The 14,841-nt window shown below is 52.1% G+C and overlaps 1 protein-coding gene across 6 annotated transcripts; it reads left to right on the forward strand.

Annotated features, from left to right (window-relative positions):
* Window positions 1–246: 246 nt before the first annotated feature.
* On the forward strand, window positions 247–12,753 carry DNAL4 (dynein axonemal light chain 4). Of its 6 annotated transcripts, XM_037848005.1 has the most exons (6): window positions 247–329; window positions 7,638–7,845; window positions 10,254–10,337; window positions 11,595–11,693; window positions 11,946–12,015; window positions 12,106–12,753. In XM_037848005.1, exons 2-6 carry the CDS (start codon window positions 7,777–7,779, stop codon window positions 12,141–12,143), a joined length of 360 nt encoding a protein of 119 aa, XP_037703933.1. In that variant the 5' UTR covers window positions 247–329; window positions 7,638–7,776; the 3' UTR covers window positions 12,144–12,753. The 6 variants fall into 6 exon arrangements, with proteins under 6 accessions (XP_037703933.1, XP_037703932.1, XP_037703929.1 ...); XM_037848004.1 differs by having other exon boundaries at window positions 11,946–12,753; XM_037848001.1 differs by lacking the exon at window positions 11,946–12,015.
* Window positions 12,754–14,841: the final 2,088 nt, after the last annotated feature.

Here is a 14,841-nt window from a genome sequence, read left to right on the forward strand (position 1 = left end):
TCCCAAGGTAATACCGCTTTTCGAAATTCACGTCTCTAAAACAACTTCAGTTAAGTCCCAGGCTCACAGGCACACTTAGGACAACTATAAGTAAAGCTCCGCCTCCCTAGCCTCTCCGCCCCACCTTTTCCGTGCAAATCTCTGCGTTGTAGGGCCCCTTCAGCACTGATTGACGCTCAAATTCACCAATAAGAAGTGAAGTTTCCGTCAATGTCCGGTGAGTGGGCAGGACTTCCTTGCTGGTTGCTAAGACACTTTTGTTTCGCTCCTTGACAACCCTGGCGGGGGTGAGCTGGCTGCCGCCCCGGCTCTGTCCCCCGCGGGAGCAGGTGAGGCCCCAGGGCGGGGAGGGCCGGCCCGGAGGGAGGGCGGAAGGCAACGCGGAGCTGGCCGGGCCTAGCCCAACCGCGGAGGCCCCTCCTCAGTTTCCTGCCTGCCGTGCCCCAGCCCCCAGCTCCCAACCCCCGCTTCGGGGAACTGCGAGCTCGGTGGTGACAGATTCGGGATCGCGACTTTGCAGGCGGCCACCCACGCACCCGAGGACCCGTCCAGCTTCGCGCTCCCGCATCCTCCCTGACCCTACTCCCCCCAGCACCTTGATCCGCCCGCCTTTCGCGGGGTAACAACAACAACAACAACGCCCCCTGCGGCCCGGCCGCTGGTCACTGTCGCTTCGGCCCAGACCACTTGGCAAGAAGAGTTGGCGACGTCCTGGGACTCCTGGCTGGTCATTTCCCTCTTTGAGCTGGTCATTTCCCCATCTGTAAACTCGAAGTTGGGTTGCATGATTTCTAAGGTTTCTTCAACTCGTACAGTCTAAGATGTTGTGATTCTATGATCCAATTCCAGGCTTCCCGGGATGTGTTCCCTATGGTAGTCTGCAGTGAAAGGAGCTTTGGCAAACCTGATTTGGATTCCCAATTGCAGGACCCTACGCAACTTACCTAACTTCCCTGGTCTCTAGTCTGGGTGCATATATGAAATCAGAATACTACCACATACTTCCTTTGGGACATCTGAGGATAATATGATTTGAGGAATAAAGGAGTCAGTCTAGTGTAGGTGCTTGGTAGATTCAGTATTTGTTGCTTTCCTTCCTTTGTCTCTTACTTGTCCACATTTTACCCCTCTGGGAAATGTTACCAATCCCTCTAGTGTCAGTGTCATCTTTCTGGTTGACTCTCAACTCTGTATCTCCAGCTCTGATTTTTCTCCTGGGCTACCTTGGTTAGGGACACTTTTGGAGGTGGAGGGGTGTGGGGGTAGAGAGTGGCATATTGATGTGTCAGTTGGACTTTTTGCCCCTGTAATCCATGATTCTGTGATTTCCTACTCCTTCCTAGTCACCTCCATTCTCATGTCTCGCCAGCAATTTAAATTCAGTAGTTCTAAAATCAAACAGACCCACTTCCTACTTGCCCATCAGTTCTGTGCTGCTTCCCTTGTCTCTGTCAGTGACACCACTGTTCTCCTGTGGCGGCTTCACTGCCCTGCTGTGCCCATCTCACGCAGGCAATTGCCAAAATTGGTAGATTCTCCCTCCAGGAGGATCTCACATCCTCTGCATTCCCGCAACTGCCTCCCTGGTTCAAGTCTTCAATAATCCCTGTTACCTGGGCTATTGCCAAACTAACTGGTGCCCCTACCTCCAGTCTCTCCTCCTCTCAACCTAACCTGCTAGGATAGTTGTCCTAAAACACAACCATGTCACCAACCACCAAGAGAGCTCCAAAGTTTCCCATTCCCCGTTAAAAATATCCACACTTCTTAAGCTTGGTTTTTAGGGTCCTTCCGCATTTCCATGACTCAGCCCCAGCCTTTTTTTCCCCAGGCTTATTTCTCCCTTCTCCTCTGCCAAGTTGTAGCCTCTTGCAAAATTGGACCGTTGGACTTCTCCAGAAAATATGTTGAGCTTTCGGCCTTTGTAACACTGTGTTTGTTCTTCTCTCTTCCTGGAAGATCTTCCTCACCTCGTCCACCTGTCAGGATCCCCATTCACCATTCAAGGTCTCATTTTGTGCTACCTCCACCACAAAGATCTGTGGATCTCCACCCCCAAAAGCATCCCTAACCAAGGTAGCCCAGGAGAAAGATCAGAGCTGGAGAAACAGATATTTTCTTGCTGTCCTCTCTCACCCATTCTCCCACTCCAGACTTCTCTTCCCTCCATCTCTACATCTGTTTCGTGCCACTTTACCACTCTCTGCCTTGAACCATAGTTAGCTGAGTGTGTGTGTGTGTGTGTGTTGGGCTCCCATATTAGATTGTAAGCTCCTTGAAGGCAGGAACTATCTCTTGCTTGTAGTGGAGTAGTTGAAAAAGCATAAACTTTGAAGTCATATGTACTAGGATTGAATTCTGGCTCTTTCGCTAATTAGCTGGGTAGAAAGTCACTTTCCTTTTCTCAGCTGGGGTGGTCATCAGTAAAATAGGTGTAATAGTGCCTGTCAGACAGGGTTATTGGGGAGAATAAATGAGATCCAATATGTAAAACACCCATTCTGGTGTCTGATCCAAGGTTAAGTGTTCAGTAAATTTTACTGAATGGATTTGACAGGTCCTCTCCCTTCCCAGAAGGCAAATTTAATTTAATTTAATTATAATTTAAATATTTGTTGGGCTTCTCCCATATGCCAGACTTCCTGCTTTGGGGCATTAAGAGGGGAATAGATACTATCCCTCAGTCTCGGGGACTGGGCACACAACTTAAACACAGGGTTAAGTTGTGATCAGTAAGGTAGCCAGTAAAGTAGCGACTGTGAGTGAGATTTTTTTGATGAGCCAGTGCTAACTCAAGTTTATTTGTGTGATGATGTTACTGTCAGTCCTTTACATTCATATGCGTTCTCTTGAGTGGGAAAGAAGGGGGTGGAAGAAGGAGGCTACGCGATCCACTGGCTCTGGTGAGCAGCTGTTTTTCCTGTAGCACTAATAGCTGTGATGTTCTGACTTTTTGTTGGGCTTTGTGTCCTGACAAAAACGTTTGGGATATCATCTGAATTCCGGTACATTCCTGACGGTGTACTGTGTGAGTCAAAGTCATTTATCACATGGCGTTATGGGTAAGGAAAATGTTGAGAATTACAGATCTGTTCAATAGAAATGACTTGTTCTGGGGTGATATTCTCTCTCTTGCTCTCCCTCTCTCTTTCTGTGGTCTAAAGCACATCAGAGTTTGCATTGGTCCTTCATAAAATGAGAAAAATGACAATGAAAAAAGCCTTTGTGTGTGCATGAAAGATAATTGTCTTTTCTTGAGGACTATCATTTATTCTGCAGTTATCTTCTTCTTCCTGTTAAAATTTCCTTTCTTTTGTAGTAGATGATGAGGGTTTTTAAAACTCTTAGCAAAATTAAAAACTGGTCACCTTGTGTTAGCTCTTCCCATTTTAAACTGGTCTGTGAAGTTTAAATGTGGTCTTCAGCATTGTTTCCTGACCTCACCACTAACATCTTGGTGGAATGCCTCAAATTCCTTAGTTTTCTTTCTCCTCGCCTTGCCAGCTTTGCAATCTCTTTGCCAAAAGATGGAGGGTGGATGTGTTGGGGAAAGGAGAGGATGGCAGAGGTGTACGAGTGTGTGTCCTTGTTGGAGCTGGAAGCCGGAGGCTTGCCAGGACAGATGGCTGGACTGGTAGATGCTGAGTGTTAAAGTTATTTGTGTTAATGTCTTTTCTCCTTACTTGCTTGTGGCAAGTAAGAAATCACAGAAGGTAGAGTCAGACAGAATAGATCTGGGCTCAGATTTGGGCTCTGTCATCACTGGCTGTGTCGCCTAGGAACAGCCACAAACCTCTCTGAGCCTCAGGCGCCTTGTTCGAGAACTGGGAGCAGATCCTCTCTCACGGGGTTGTTCCAATGATGAAATGAGGCAATGACTGTGAAAGTGCAATGTAACCACACCACTGTCCCCCAGCCCCTGGCCCCCCACCCCAACCATGCTTTACGGAATGTCCTGTGACTTTCCTGCTTCAGTACTAACATGGTGGCTTGCACATAGTGGGAACTTGGTAAGCATTGGTTTGGTTGGCTGAATGTTCAGAGGCTGAGTTGGTTGGCATGTGAAGAGAGACATCCCAGTTCCCTTTCTTCCGACCCAGTAACGAGCTGGTGCTTACTGACCACTCCTTTGGTGTTGGAAGCTCTGCCCGGCCCTTTTCCTGCATTGCCTCATTTCCTGTTTCCAACAATCTCATGAGGTAGAGTCTATTCTTGTTCCCCATTTCCAGATGAGAAAACCGAGGCTTAGAGAGGCGAGGTCTCGTCTGAGAGGAACCGAGACACGTGTTCAGATCTGCCTGTGGAGCCTGCACCCAGACCCGCCATGCTGTGCCCCAAATACTCAGATGTGCGGTGGGTGTTAAAGGCGGCGAGCCGTGGTCTCAGGGCCAAGAGCGTTCCAGGCCTTGAGTGGCTGGCTCCTCCCGTCTCCCCTCACCCCCCTGGGTTGCCCTTATTTCCCAGAAGCTGTTCATTTTCCCCATCTCTCCTAAACGCCCTCACCCTCATAAGGATTCATCCCAGATGCTTCAGAACCAAAACAATAAATGGTGGCCGAGGTCAGTGCCACAAAAGAACAAGGGAAAGGGGACAAGGGACGCTGGCTTTAACAAGGTGCTGAGATAAAGAGCCCTCACTCTCTGCTTCCTGTTGCCTAGGAGAAGCCTCCCATCCACGCTGGGCGACGCTGTGTAGGGATGCAAAGGGGCCCTTGGGTGAGAGGGAGGAGAAGGGGCAGAGAAAGAGTAGGGGCAAGACTGCCGCTGGCCTTGTGCACAAGGATGGGCAAGGTGTGATGGCTTCGAGCCCTGTCCCAGGCACTCTTTCAGGCCTGACCCGATTCTTTCTGGCCGGGAGCTTTTAGGCACACATTCATTTGCATGGAAGGCTGATAAGGTTATTAAAACCTGGAGTCCTACTATTTTGGGTAGCATTCCTTCAGCTGGGTGTTCTCCTAGTGGCTAAATGACTCTTGCTGTACTCTAATGATACAGCATCACGAAATATTCTTCTGCCTTTGGAAACACATCATCTGTAACTGTTCCTTTTTATTCTGTCTCATCCCTTTTGAATTCCTTTGGCTGTGGAGTGATTAGGAAACGCTCTTTGTAATCATTGTCCTTAATACATGTGGTTGGATAATGTTGCTGGCTAATAAGGCAGCAGTGACGGTGAGCAGCAAGATTCTAATAGCACAGAGAGCTTTAAACTTTCAAACTGCTCACGTGTGTATACTTGGGGCTTTGTGCAGCTTTCTGAAAATAAGAAGATGGAACTCAGTATCCCATTTTACAGAGGAGGAAACCAAGGCTCAGGGTCAATTTCTTGCCCAAGCTTACAAAGCAAAGATGTGAGCAGAATTAATTTCTTTCATAGAACTGGCGTTTGAACTTAAATATTCCGTCTTGTGGTCCTGCAGCATTTTCTGCTCTTTCAAGGGGCTGCCCCCTGATAACTGACCCAGTGGCTTTCCCCCTTTTATCCCTGGAGAACAGGCTTTGGTAATAACTCCAAAGTCTTGTGAGGGTCCATCAGGATTGTTTATGCGGAAGCAGAGTTCAAGCAACTGTCAGAGACCCTGACCTCACTGCATTCCCTTCCAGGCTCCCACTTGCTGGCACTTTTTTAGACACCAAGGATGAGTTGAATAAAATTGAAATATTTAGGAGAAAAGTGCTTAAGCAGCCATTTCATTTTAAGTTGTTCCCACATGAAAATGTTGGAAAGTAAACCATTAAGCCTTTACCCTTTGACCATCAGTTTAGCTGCCACCTTCTGTCACACCTTAATTAATGAGGAGGAGGAGGCAAGGTAGTGGCCATTACTAAATCTGGGAGGACAGAATGGAATTGGAGACGGGCCTGATCTTAATGAGCAAAGACAAAGTGATTCACAGGATTTTGTGAAATAAGAAATACGAATGGGAAGTACAGTGAGATTTTGCTTGGTAATTTGCCAGTTTATTTGTAGAGACAAACAAAACCTGCTAATCTCTGAGTGGTACAAATGCCCGGAACTAATGCAAGAAGAGCCGTCTCTCCACTGGGAAACCAGAAAGTATCAGCGTTCTGAGGTGGTGGGGTCAGTGCCAGGCCCCCAGCCTTGCTTGAGGGAGTCAGGCTAACAGAGTGGCTTCTGAAGGCTTTGGAAGCATTGGAGAATGCGATAAAATTGAGAGTACAGCCTGGAAAAAGTACACAGAAAGCTCAACACCTGGCCCAAGAAGGGTCAGTTTTGCATTAAAATGGAAGACAGCGAAAGGAAGGTTGACTGTGGATCTCACTACTGGGCTCATACGAGCCCCACTGGCGGTCAGTTCCACCAGCATTTTGTTTGTGCCTACTACGTGTCTGTGCTGTGAGAAGTCTTTAGAGGGTGATGGTCAGGAGTGGCCGAATCTCCCAGAGGCAGAGCCCAGCTGCACACCCCCAGCTCAGGTGCTTGCTGGCACCTCCGGCCAGTCACTCAACTACCTGGTGCCTCCATTGGCGAGGACCTAACTAACTCTCAGGTTGTGGCAGTTAACCTGAGCAAATGCAGGGAAAGCAACGAGAGCTACACTGCCCGCCATTACCTAAGGATGCTGACGTCTCTGGCTAAGGGGCTAGGCAGTGGAAGTCAATTTATTTGGAAATGTGGGAAATGCTGAAGTACCATTATTTGGCTGTATTTGTCCATCTTGGAGTGTTAAAAAGGGTTTAGCAACCAGATGATTTGTATTCCTTTACATCCGTGTTTCATCTTCTGAGATAAAAAGCCCTTTGGCTTCTAGGGTACATTTATAGAAAGGCATTTCCAGCTATGCTCCCAGTCATCCAGGTTCCCGGCCCATCTCTTTAGGAAATGCCCCAGCTGAATTAAAAACAAAAATCCTTCTGTGTCCAAGGCTTTATATCTTGCCAGTCACAGCCGCCTGCATCCTCACATTCGGTTCACTTGTGAGCCCGAAGGAGGGCCCAGCAAGTTATTGAGCCCACTGTGTGCCTGGCACTGTGTTGGTTGCTTTACCTGCATTCTCCCTCCTGATTCTTATCATAGCCCCCATTGCCCATGGGGAATCTGAGCCCCCAGGCCACACTGCTGGTGATGGTGGAACCAGCAGCTGCCCAGGCCTCCCAGCTGCTAGGCCAGCCAGACAGGACAGGGTGGCCCGAGGGGGAGAAGACAGGAGAAGCTGGGGAGCCTTTTATGCCTTGCTGTTCCTTTTCTTCCCGCAGACCAGGAACCTGCAGAGGGGGCACCCACTTGCCAGTACACCCGGGATTGTTGCCCGTGACCTCAGCATTTCCTTTCCTGACCGTGTCTGCTGTGCGTGGTGGGCAGGCAGAGAAGCTGCATTTGTTCATTGCTGGCTGGGTGCTCCCTCCTCGGGCTGCCTCGGCACTGGCCCGTAGTCAGTGTTTGTCTTGATAATGACAGCGTGGGCTTGCAGCAGCGTACCAGTGTGTTCCTAACCAGGCCCCGGCATCTCATGTTGACTCATCTCCCGTCTGCAGACTTGCTGGCCATTTGGAAAGGGATGCGGAGGAGTTAAGATGAGGAGGTGTCAAATCGTTACTGAGACAGTTCTAATTTGTGATTTATGGTGTTAAAGCCAACTCTTTTTTTTTCCCCCTGGTTTTTCCTGTTTTGTACAGCACCCCTTGGAGAAAGACATTTTCTGCTCCCACCGATTTGGCAGGGCCTGCTTCCTGAATCTCCCGGGTGTGTCTTAATTGCCAGTCTCAGCACCTCTTGAGAGCGCCACTCTCCTCCAGTGGTCACAGTGGAAGGATCATGGGAGAAACAGAAGGGAAGAAAGACGAGGCTGATTATAAGCGACTACAGACTTTCCCTCTAGTCAGGGTAAGCCCCTCGGGGGGTAGGCAGGGCGGCCAGCAGGGCCCACCCAGCCTTGGAGAGAGCAGCTGTGGCCCATCCCCTGCAGCAGCCAGGGGGAGGAAGTTAAGGGCTCTGCCGGCTCAGCTAGAGACCTCTGAGTCAACTGATTCATTCATTCATTCATTCATTCATTCATTCATTCAGCAAGCGTTTACTTAGGCCACCTACTGTAAGTTGGGCCCTGCTCTGGGTGCTGTGGATATGGTGGTGAGCAAGACAAAGTCCTGGCCTGCATGAAAGAAATGTTTAAAAAACAGGATTCCAGGAAACAAGTGCTAGAAAGAAAACTAAAGCAGGTATAAGGGACTAGAGAGTTGGGACTAGGCTCCTCTGACCCGAGACCTGACGGAAGTTAGGGAGCAGACCTTGCAAAGATCTGGGGAAAGAATATTCCAAGCAGGGAAGCAGCAGGCACACAGGGCCTGAGGTGGGTGTGAGCTTAGCACTTTTGAGGAACAGAAAGAAGGCCTGTGAGGCTGGAATGGAGTGACGAGAGGGGCTGGCAGGACCTGAGTGGTCAGAGCAACGGGGACCAGTCCTCGCAGGCCCGCAGGCCATGGTGAGGCATGCAGCTCCTATCCTGAGTTCAAAGGGGGCCAGCGGAGGGTTTTTTGTTTTGTTTGTTTTGTTTTTTTAATTAAATTCAGTTTCATTGAAATACATTCACATACCATACAGTCATCCGTGGTATACAATCAGCTGTTCACAGTACAATCATATAGTTATGCATTCATCACCACAATCTATTTCTGAACATTTTCCTTACATCAGAAAGAATCAGAATAAGAATAAAAAATAAAAGTAAAAAAGAACACCCAAACCATCCCCCCATCCCACCCTATTTTTCATTTAGTTTTTGTCCCCATTTTTCTACTCATCCACCCATAAACTAGATAAAGGGAGTGTGATCCACAAGGTTTTCACAATCACACTGTCACCCCTTGTAAGCTACACTGTTATACAGTCGTCTTCAAGAGTCAAGGCTACTGGGTTGGAGTTTTGATATTTTCAGGTATTTACTTCTAGCTATTCCAAAACATTCAAACCTAAGAGGTGTTATCTATATAGTGCATAAGAATGTCCACCAGAGTGACCTCTCGACTCCATTTGAAATCTCTCAGCCACTAAAACTATTTTGTCTCATTTTGCATCCCCCTTTTGGTCAAGAAGGTATTCTCAATCCGATGATGCCAGGTCCAGATTCATCCCCAGGAGTCATATCCTGCGTTGCCAGGGAGATTTACACCCTGGGAGTCGGTTCCCATGTAGCGGGGAGGGCAGTGAGTTCACCTGCTGAGGTGGCTCAGTTAGAGAGAGAGAGAGAGGCCACATCTGAGCAACAAAGAGGTACTCGGGGAGACTCTTAGGCACAATTATATGCAAGTTTAGCCTCTCTTTTGCAGTAACGAGCTTCATAAGGGCAAGTCCCAGTGGAGAGTTTTAAGTGGAGTGATGTAATCTACTTTATATTTTAAAAGTTTCACACTAGCTGTCGGGAGGAGAATGGATTTTAGGGTACCAGAGTGGCATTGGGAAGCCCAGTAAGGACGCTGCCACCAAGTCCCAGAGGGATAGGGGTGGCTGGGTCCAGGTCATCGCCATGGAGGTTGCCAGACATGAGCCAATTCAGGACTCACAGGATGCTAGATGTGAGGGAAGGAGAGTCAAGGATGACTCCTTGGGTTTGTCTTTTCCTGGATGACCAGAGAGAACATGGTATGAATTACCAACAGAGGGAAGATGGAGGAAAGAGCAGGCTTGTAGGTTATTTTGCAGACATCTAAGTGGGGTTGTCACGTAGGAGGTTGGACATATGAATTGGAGACCAAGGAAGAGGTTAGAGCCTGGAGATAAAAATGTGGAAGACCTCCCCACATGGAAGAGATATGATCAGGAAACAGGATGGGATCACCTCCAGAGAGTGCACTGGAGAAGAGGGGAGGGTGGAGATGGAGCCAGGGCTCTCCGATAGTTGGAAGGAGGAGGGGATCCAGCAAAGTAGATGAAGGACAAGCAGCCAGGGAGGCTGAAGAAGCAGGAGCCCTCGGGAGATTCCCTCGTGCTCTGAGGTTGCTTGCAAACCATCGCCATGGCTGGCGTTCTCTCCGGGCCTGGGCTGGCCTTCTTGCCCGGGTCTCTTGGCTGGAACATGGTGCTGATGAAGCCAGTGGCAGGGAGTGGCTGTGGCTCGGCCTGATTCCACCCCCACCCCCCGCCCCGACGGCAGGCCCTTAGTCAGGAGATGGGTCCCCTCTCTGAATCAAGGGCAGCAGGCTGTGCTCAGGGAAGCTACCTGGTGTCCATGCCCCAGCCAGGAAGGCTAGGTCACAGGCTAAGCCTCTCTCTGTTTGTCACCCCCGCCCTGTTTCTAGCACTCGGACATGCCAGAGGAGATGCGAGTGGAGACCATGGAGCTTTGTGTCACAGCCTGTGAGAAATTCTCCAACAACAACGAGGTATTGCCACCAGTGCAGGCGGCCCCTCATGCCTTTGGTGACCCTGTGGGTGAATGGAGCAGCCCCAGTCCCTCCAGAGAGTCCTGAGAGGACTAGGTTAGGGCCTTTCTAGAAACATTCAGCGTCTGAGGAAGGGCCAGCAAGAAGAGGCTGGCACTGCCTCTGGGGTCTCCGTGATGGCCCTGCCCATGTGCCCCATCTCAGGTGGGCTGCTGAGTAGGTGCCTGTCCCCTTGGCTCCATCCCAGTGGTGGCCAGAGGCCCACCCAGGCATTCATTCATGTGTCCATTCATATCTGTTTAATGCCGAGAGGCATCGACACAAGAACGTCATCCTGTCATCCTGATGGTGAGCGAGAAGTCAGTGTCCTGTCAGTCCACAGGGAAGTGGACCCTGGCCCATGAGAGCCCAGGCTCTGGGCCAGCCACACCCAAGTTCAAATCCTGACTCCAACCTTGGACAAACCGTTTCGTGTCTAGGCCCCAGTTTCCTTGTCTGTGAAAGGGGGGCGGCGTTGATGACTTCTACCCTGGGCAAGCCGTGAGGGTTATTTACCGAGTCATGCAGACCGAGTGCTGCGTGCGGCGCCCGGCTCTGGGTGAGCCCCCCTTGGTGGCGGGCACTGCCGGAGCACAGCACATGTCCGGGTAGGGGCCTTACCCCACAAGAGGCTGCTCCCTCTGCCCCTCCTCTGTAGTGCGTTCTTCATGTGGGGAGTGGGGAGCTTCTTGAGAGTGAGCACAGGAAGTAGCTGACTGCTGCCATGACTACAGGAAGCAGTTAGCCTGCTGGTCCTGGAGCTCACTGAACCCATCAGCAGAGCAAGGTGGACCAAACACCTCGCGGTGACAATAATAATCCTTTACAGTCTGCGAAGTGCTCTCACAGCTCTTACTCCATGTGGCCCTGAGAGCAGCCTGGGGCTCTGGTTTAGAGAACTGATTGGCCCTGCCATGGGAATGGCCAGCAAGCGGCAGAGCCGGAACTCAGGCCCAGGGCTCTGTCTCCAGTTCTAATTCTTGCTTTACCGCCTCTGCCAGTTTTTTTGTGACTGATGAGATAATGTCTAGTTTCCTGTCCCTGTGTAGTGGCCCCTGGTAGGCAGCGACCCATGTGCAGGAGAACAGCAGTAATAGCACAGCAGGCCCTTCTCTTGCCAAGACCTCAGAGCCAGACTTCTGCTTCCTGCAGAGGGAGCTGACTCATGCCCACACTCTCCCCCAAACTTGCCTCTGACCAGTGTCCTCTCATTTCCAGAGTGCCGCCAAGATGATCAAAGAGACGATGGACAAGAAGTTCGGCTCCTCCTGGCATGTGGTGATTGGTGAAGGCTTTGGCTTTGAAATCACACATGAGGTGAAGAACCTCCTTTACCTGTACTTCGGGGGGACCCTGGCTGTGTGTGTCTGGAAGTGCTCCTGACCCTGTCTCCTTCCCCTGCACCCCATCCCCTACAGGGCCTTTTTCTGCCACTCATCAGGGATGGGGAGCAGCCTCAGGCAGGTCCTGGTTTTTGAAGGAGAGTTTGGGGTCTTTTCTTTGTGTCCTCATGCACCAGTTTCCTGAGCCACGCCCCATGCGTGACTCTGTCGACATCTCTGTTCCCAGGCGCTGAGCCATGTCACTCCAAGCCCCAGGCTGTTAGCGGGGGCACAGGCAGCGTTCCCTATGTCGAGGGGTGAGGTTTGCATCAGGGTAAAGGAGGGTGGGGGAGAGGCAACGTGCTGGTCCCACCTTTCTCGGGGGCTGCTCTCCCCTCGCATCCCAGGTGCCCCTGACCGTCCTCCATCCGCAGCACAGCTGTGAGGTGTCTGCTGTCCTTGTCTTCAGTGGCCATATGAAAATGGCCCCAAGAAGGAGCCTCTCCTCTCAAGGGACATTGGCAGCTTCTCTCCTTGTCCTCTGGGGAAGCCGTGACCCTCCCCCAGCTTCCCCATCAACTTGGCCCCAGGCTGCACAAACCATTGCATCTCATTGGACCAGCAGCTCACCAGTCCCCGGCTTTGGCATGAGGGGCCAAGCGGCCTTGCCACCCCTGTCCGCCCCTCCTTCCTCGGGCACCAGGCCGCTCGGCCTTTAGCATAGCCGCTCCCCTTGCAGCGTGCAGCTGACAGCCGCGGCAGAGGGGTGGGAACTGCTATTGCGCAGGTTCTTGAGGTACCACTGAGGCTCCGGTGAGAGGCCAGGGCCAGGAGTGTCCTCACCCACGAGACCCGTTTCGGCAGGGAAACCTGGCCTGCCAGTTACTTCTCATCAGGGACCGCATGCTGATTTGTACTTCTAACTCTGCTGGGTTTTCTATATTCTTTTTGAGTGTGGGGAGAAGGGTTTTAGTAGAAGGGTGAATCATATTTTACACAGCGGTCTTATTTATATGAATGTCTTGGTTTTTACAATTAAAATTACCAAAATCAGACCTTGGTTTACAGCCTCTTGAGGTTTGGGAAAGATGTGATCAGTGTTCTTGGGCCATGGCATGCCCCCAGGAACCCCGGAATGTTTCTGGCTGAAGCCCTGTGCCCCAGGCCCACTTCTCCCCTGGCTCTTCCCTTCACGTGAGCATGTTGTGGTCGAGGGCACATGGGCACTGGTTTAGATGACCTTGGTGGCCAGACTGTGCTGCTGTGGAGATGTTCCAGTCCCAGTCCTGGAGCTGGGGGAACAAAGATGACAAAGCCACAGATCCTGCCCTGCACGCTCACCGTCTTGAAACAAATCATTTCACCTGATGTGAGAAGTGACCTCAGGAAAGGTCTGGCAGGCCATTCTGGGGAGAGGATGGAGGGGCTCCTGACCCAGCCTAGGCCACTATTGAGGGTGGGCCTCTGGCTGGATGATGCCCAAAAGCAGACTCTTGAAGGAAGAGTGAGATTTTATACCTGGACGAGTTTTCTGGGCTAAGGGACGGGTTGGAATAGAAGGGCGCAGCTTGTGGGTGAGGGTTCCACGTAGCTGGACCAGGAAGCCACTTCAGCTCAGTAGCTGGCTCCTGAATGGGCCTCGGGCCTGAAAGGGCCGGCTTTGGGCAGAGTGGGGCAGCTCAGCCTTCCCAGCTTGCTCCCTCATGCTGGTGGGGCCCTGCTGGGATGGCTCACCGAGGACACTCAGGCCAGGGACCCCACCAACCACACTCTTCTGAACCCCAGGCTGAGAGCCCAGAAGTAACCAGATGGGTCCAGATCTGCTGAGTGTGGCTGAGAAGGGAGAGGAGCGGGTGGCCTCCTGGTGAACTGAAGTGCTGGCTGAGCTGCCTCCCTGTGCTGGGCCCCGGGCTGGGTGCTGTGGGGCAGACAAAAAAACAAGAGGTCATGGCCGCTGCCCAAAGCTGCCCACAGAGGGATGCTCACAGGCTTGCCCTGCAGAGCGGCTCCGGGCCCTCTGGGACTTCGCCACTGGGGCGGCTCCTTGACCTCGGGCTGCGCAGATGGGAATGAAAGGAGAGGGGTGGGTGGTGCAGGAGGAGGAGAGGGGGTGCCAAGGCTTGGAGCTGCCGGGAATAGCTCCGGCTTATTAACTGCCTGCTCTGCATCTGTTCTCTCCTTTCATCTGCCGCACGTGGGTGCCAAAGAGTGAGGCTGGCTCTGTGGTGGGGGGAAGCAGAGCTTAAAGGTGGGGTCTGATGTCTGCAGAGCTGGCTTCAGGTGCAGCCCTGCCCTTCCTGCCTCCCTGTGCCTCAGTTGTCTGGGCTGTAGAATGGGGATAAAAGTAGAACCTTAAAAGGTGATTGGCATCCTAGGAGTGCGACTGGAACACTTCGCGGTAACTTGTTACCTCCCTTCCTGCCTTAGGGGGTGCTGAGTGCTCATGCTCTCAGGATTGGATGAGTCCGGGAGATGGGGCTGGCCAGGTGCTGGCACTCACAGACACGCAGCCTGAAGGTGCCGCAGGGTCGGCGGCCCTCGCACCTGGTGATGTCTGCCGTCTGCGACAGACCCCTCCCTCCTGCGCCCAGGGGATGACCTGTTTCCCCCGGGGCTTCTTGGCCCCAGTGCTGCTTGCTGCCCTCCACGCCCGGGGGCCTGTCAGCCGCAGGGCCCATGCTGCCTGCGGACAGTGGCGGCAACAGGCTGAGGAGGGGAGGGATGTAAACGTGAAGAAATTCCCGTCCTGGTCCTGCCGGCAGTGCTCACAGGGTGTCGGGGGAGACAGACCTGGAACAGAAGGAACCTGGAAGCATCTTAAGTGCTTAGCTGGGAGAAGAGAGAAGGAAGATGGGATTCAGAGGAGGGAGCAGCTCCCAGTGCCTGGGGGGCTTGGGAGGGCTTCACGGGGGGGGGGGCATGGGGGTGGGGGTGGCAGGTGGCATTGACCAAGGCTTTGGCATGTCCAGGGAAGTGGGTGCAGGGAGAAGGCCACCACAGGTTGAAGGAGCGACAGCAGGTGCAGAGACACGGTGGCCCGAAGAGGGCAAGGGAGGCTGGAGAGGTGTAGCTCATGAGAGGAAGAGAGGAGGAAGCCGGGGCCAAGGTGAAGGCTGGGGGAAGGCGAAGGAGCTGCCCTCTGA

This window comes from Choloepus didactylus, chromosome 8 (genome assembly GCF_015220235.1).
Source record: "Choloepus didactylus isolate mChoDid1 chromosome 8, mChoDid1.pri, whole genome shotgun sequence".
In the NCBI taxonomy this organism is placed as follows: Eukaryota; Metazoa; Chordata; class Mammalia; order Pilosa; family Megalonychidae; genus Choloepus; species Choloepus didactylus.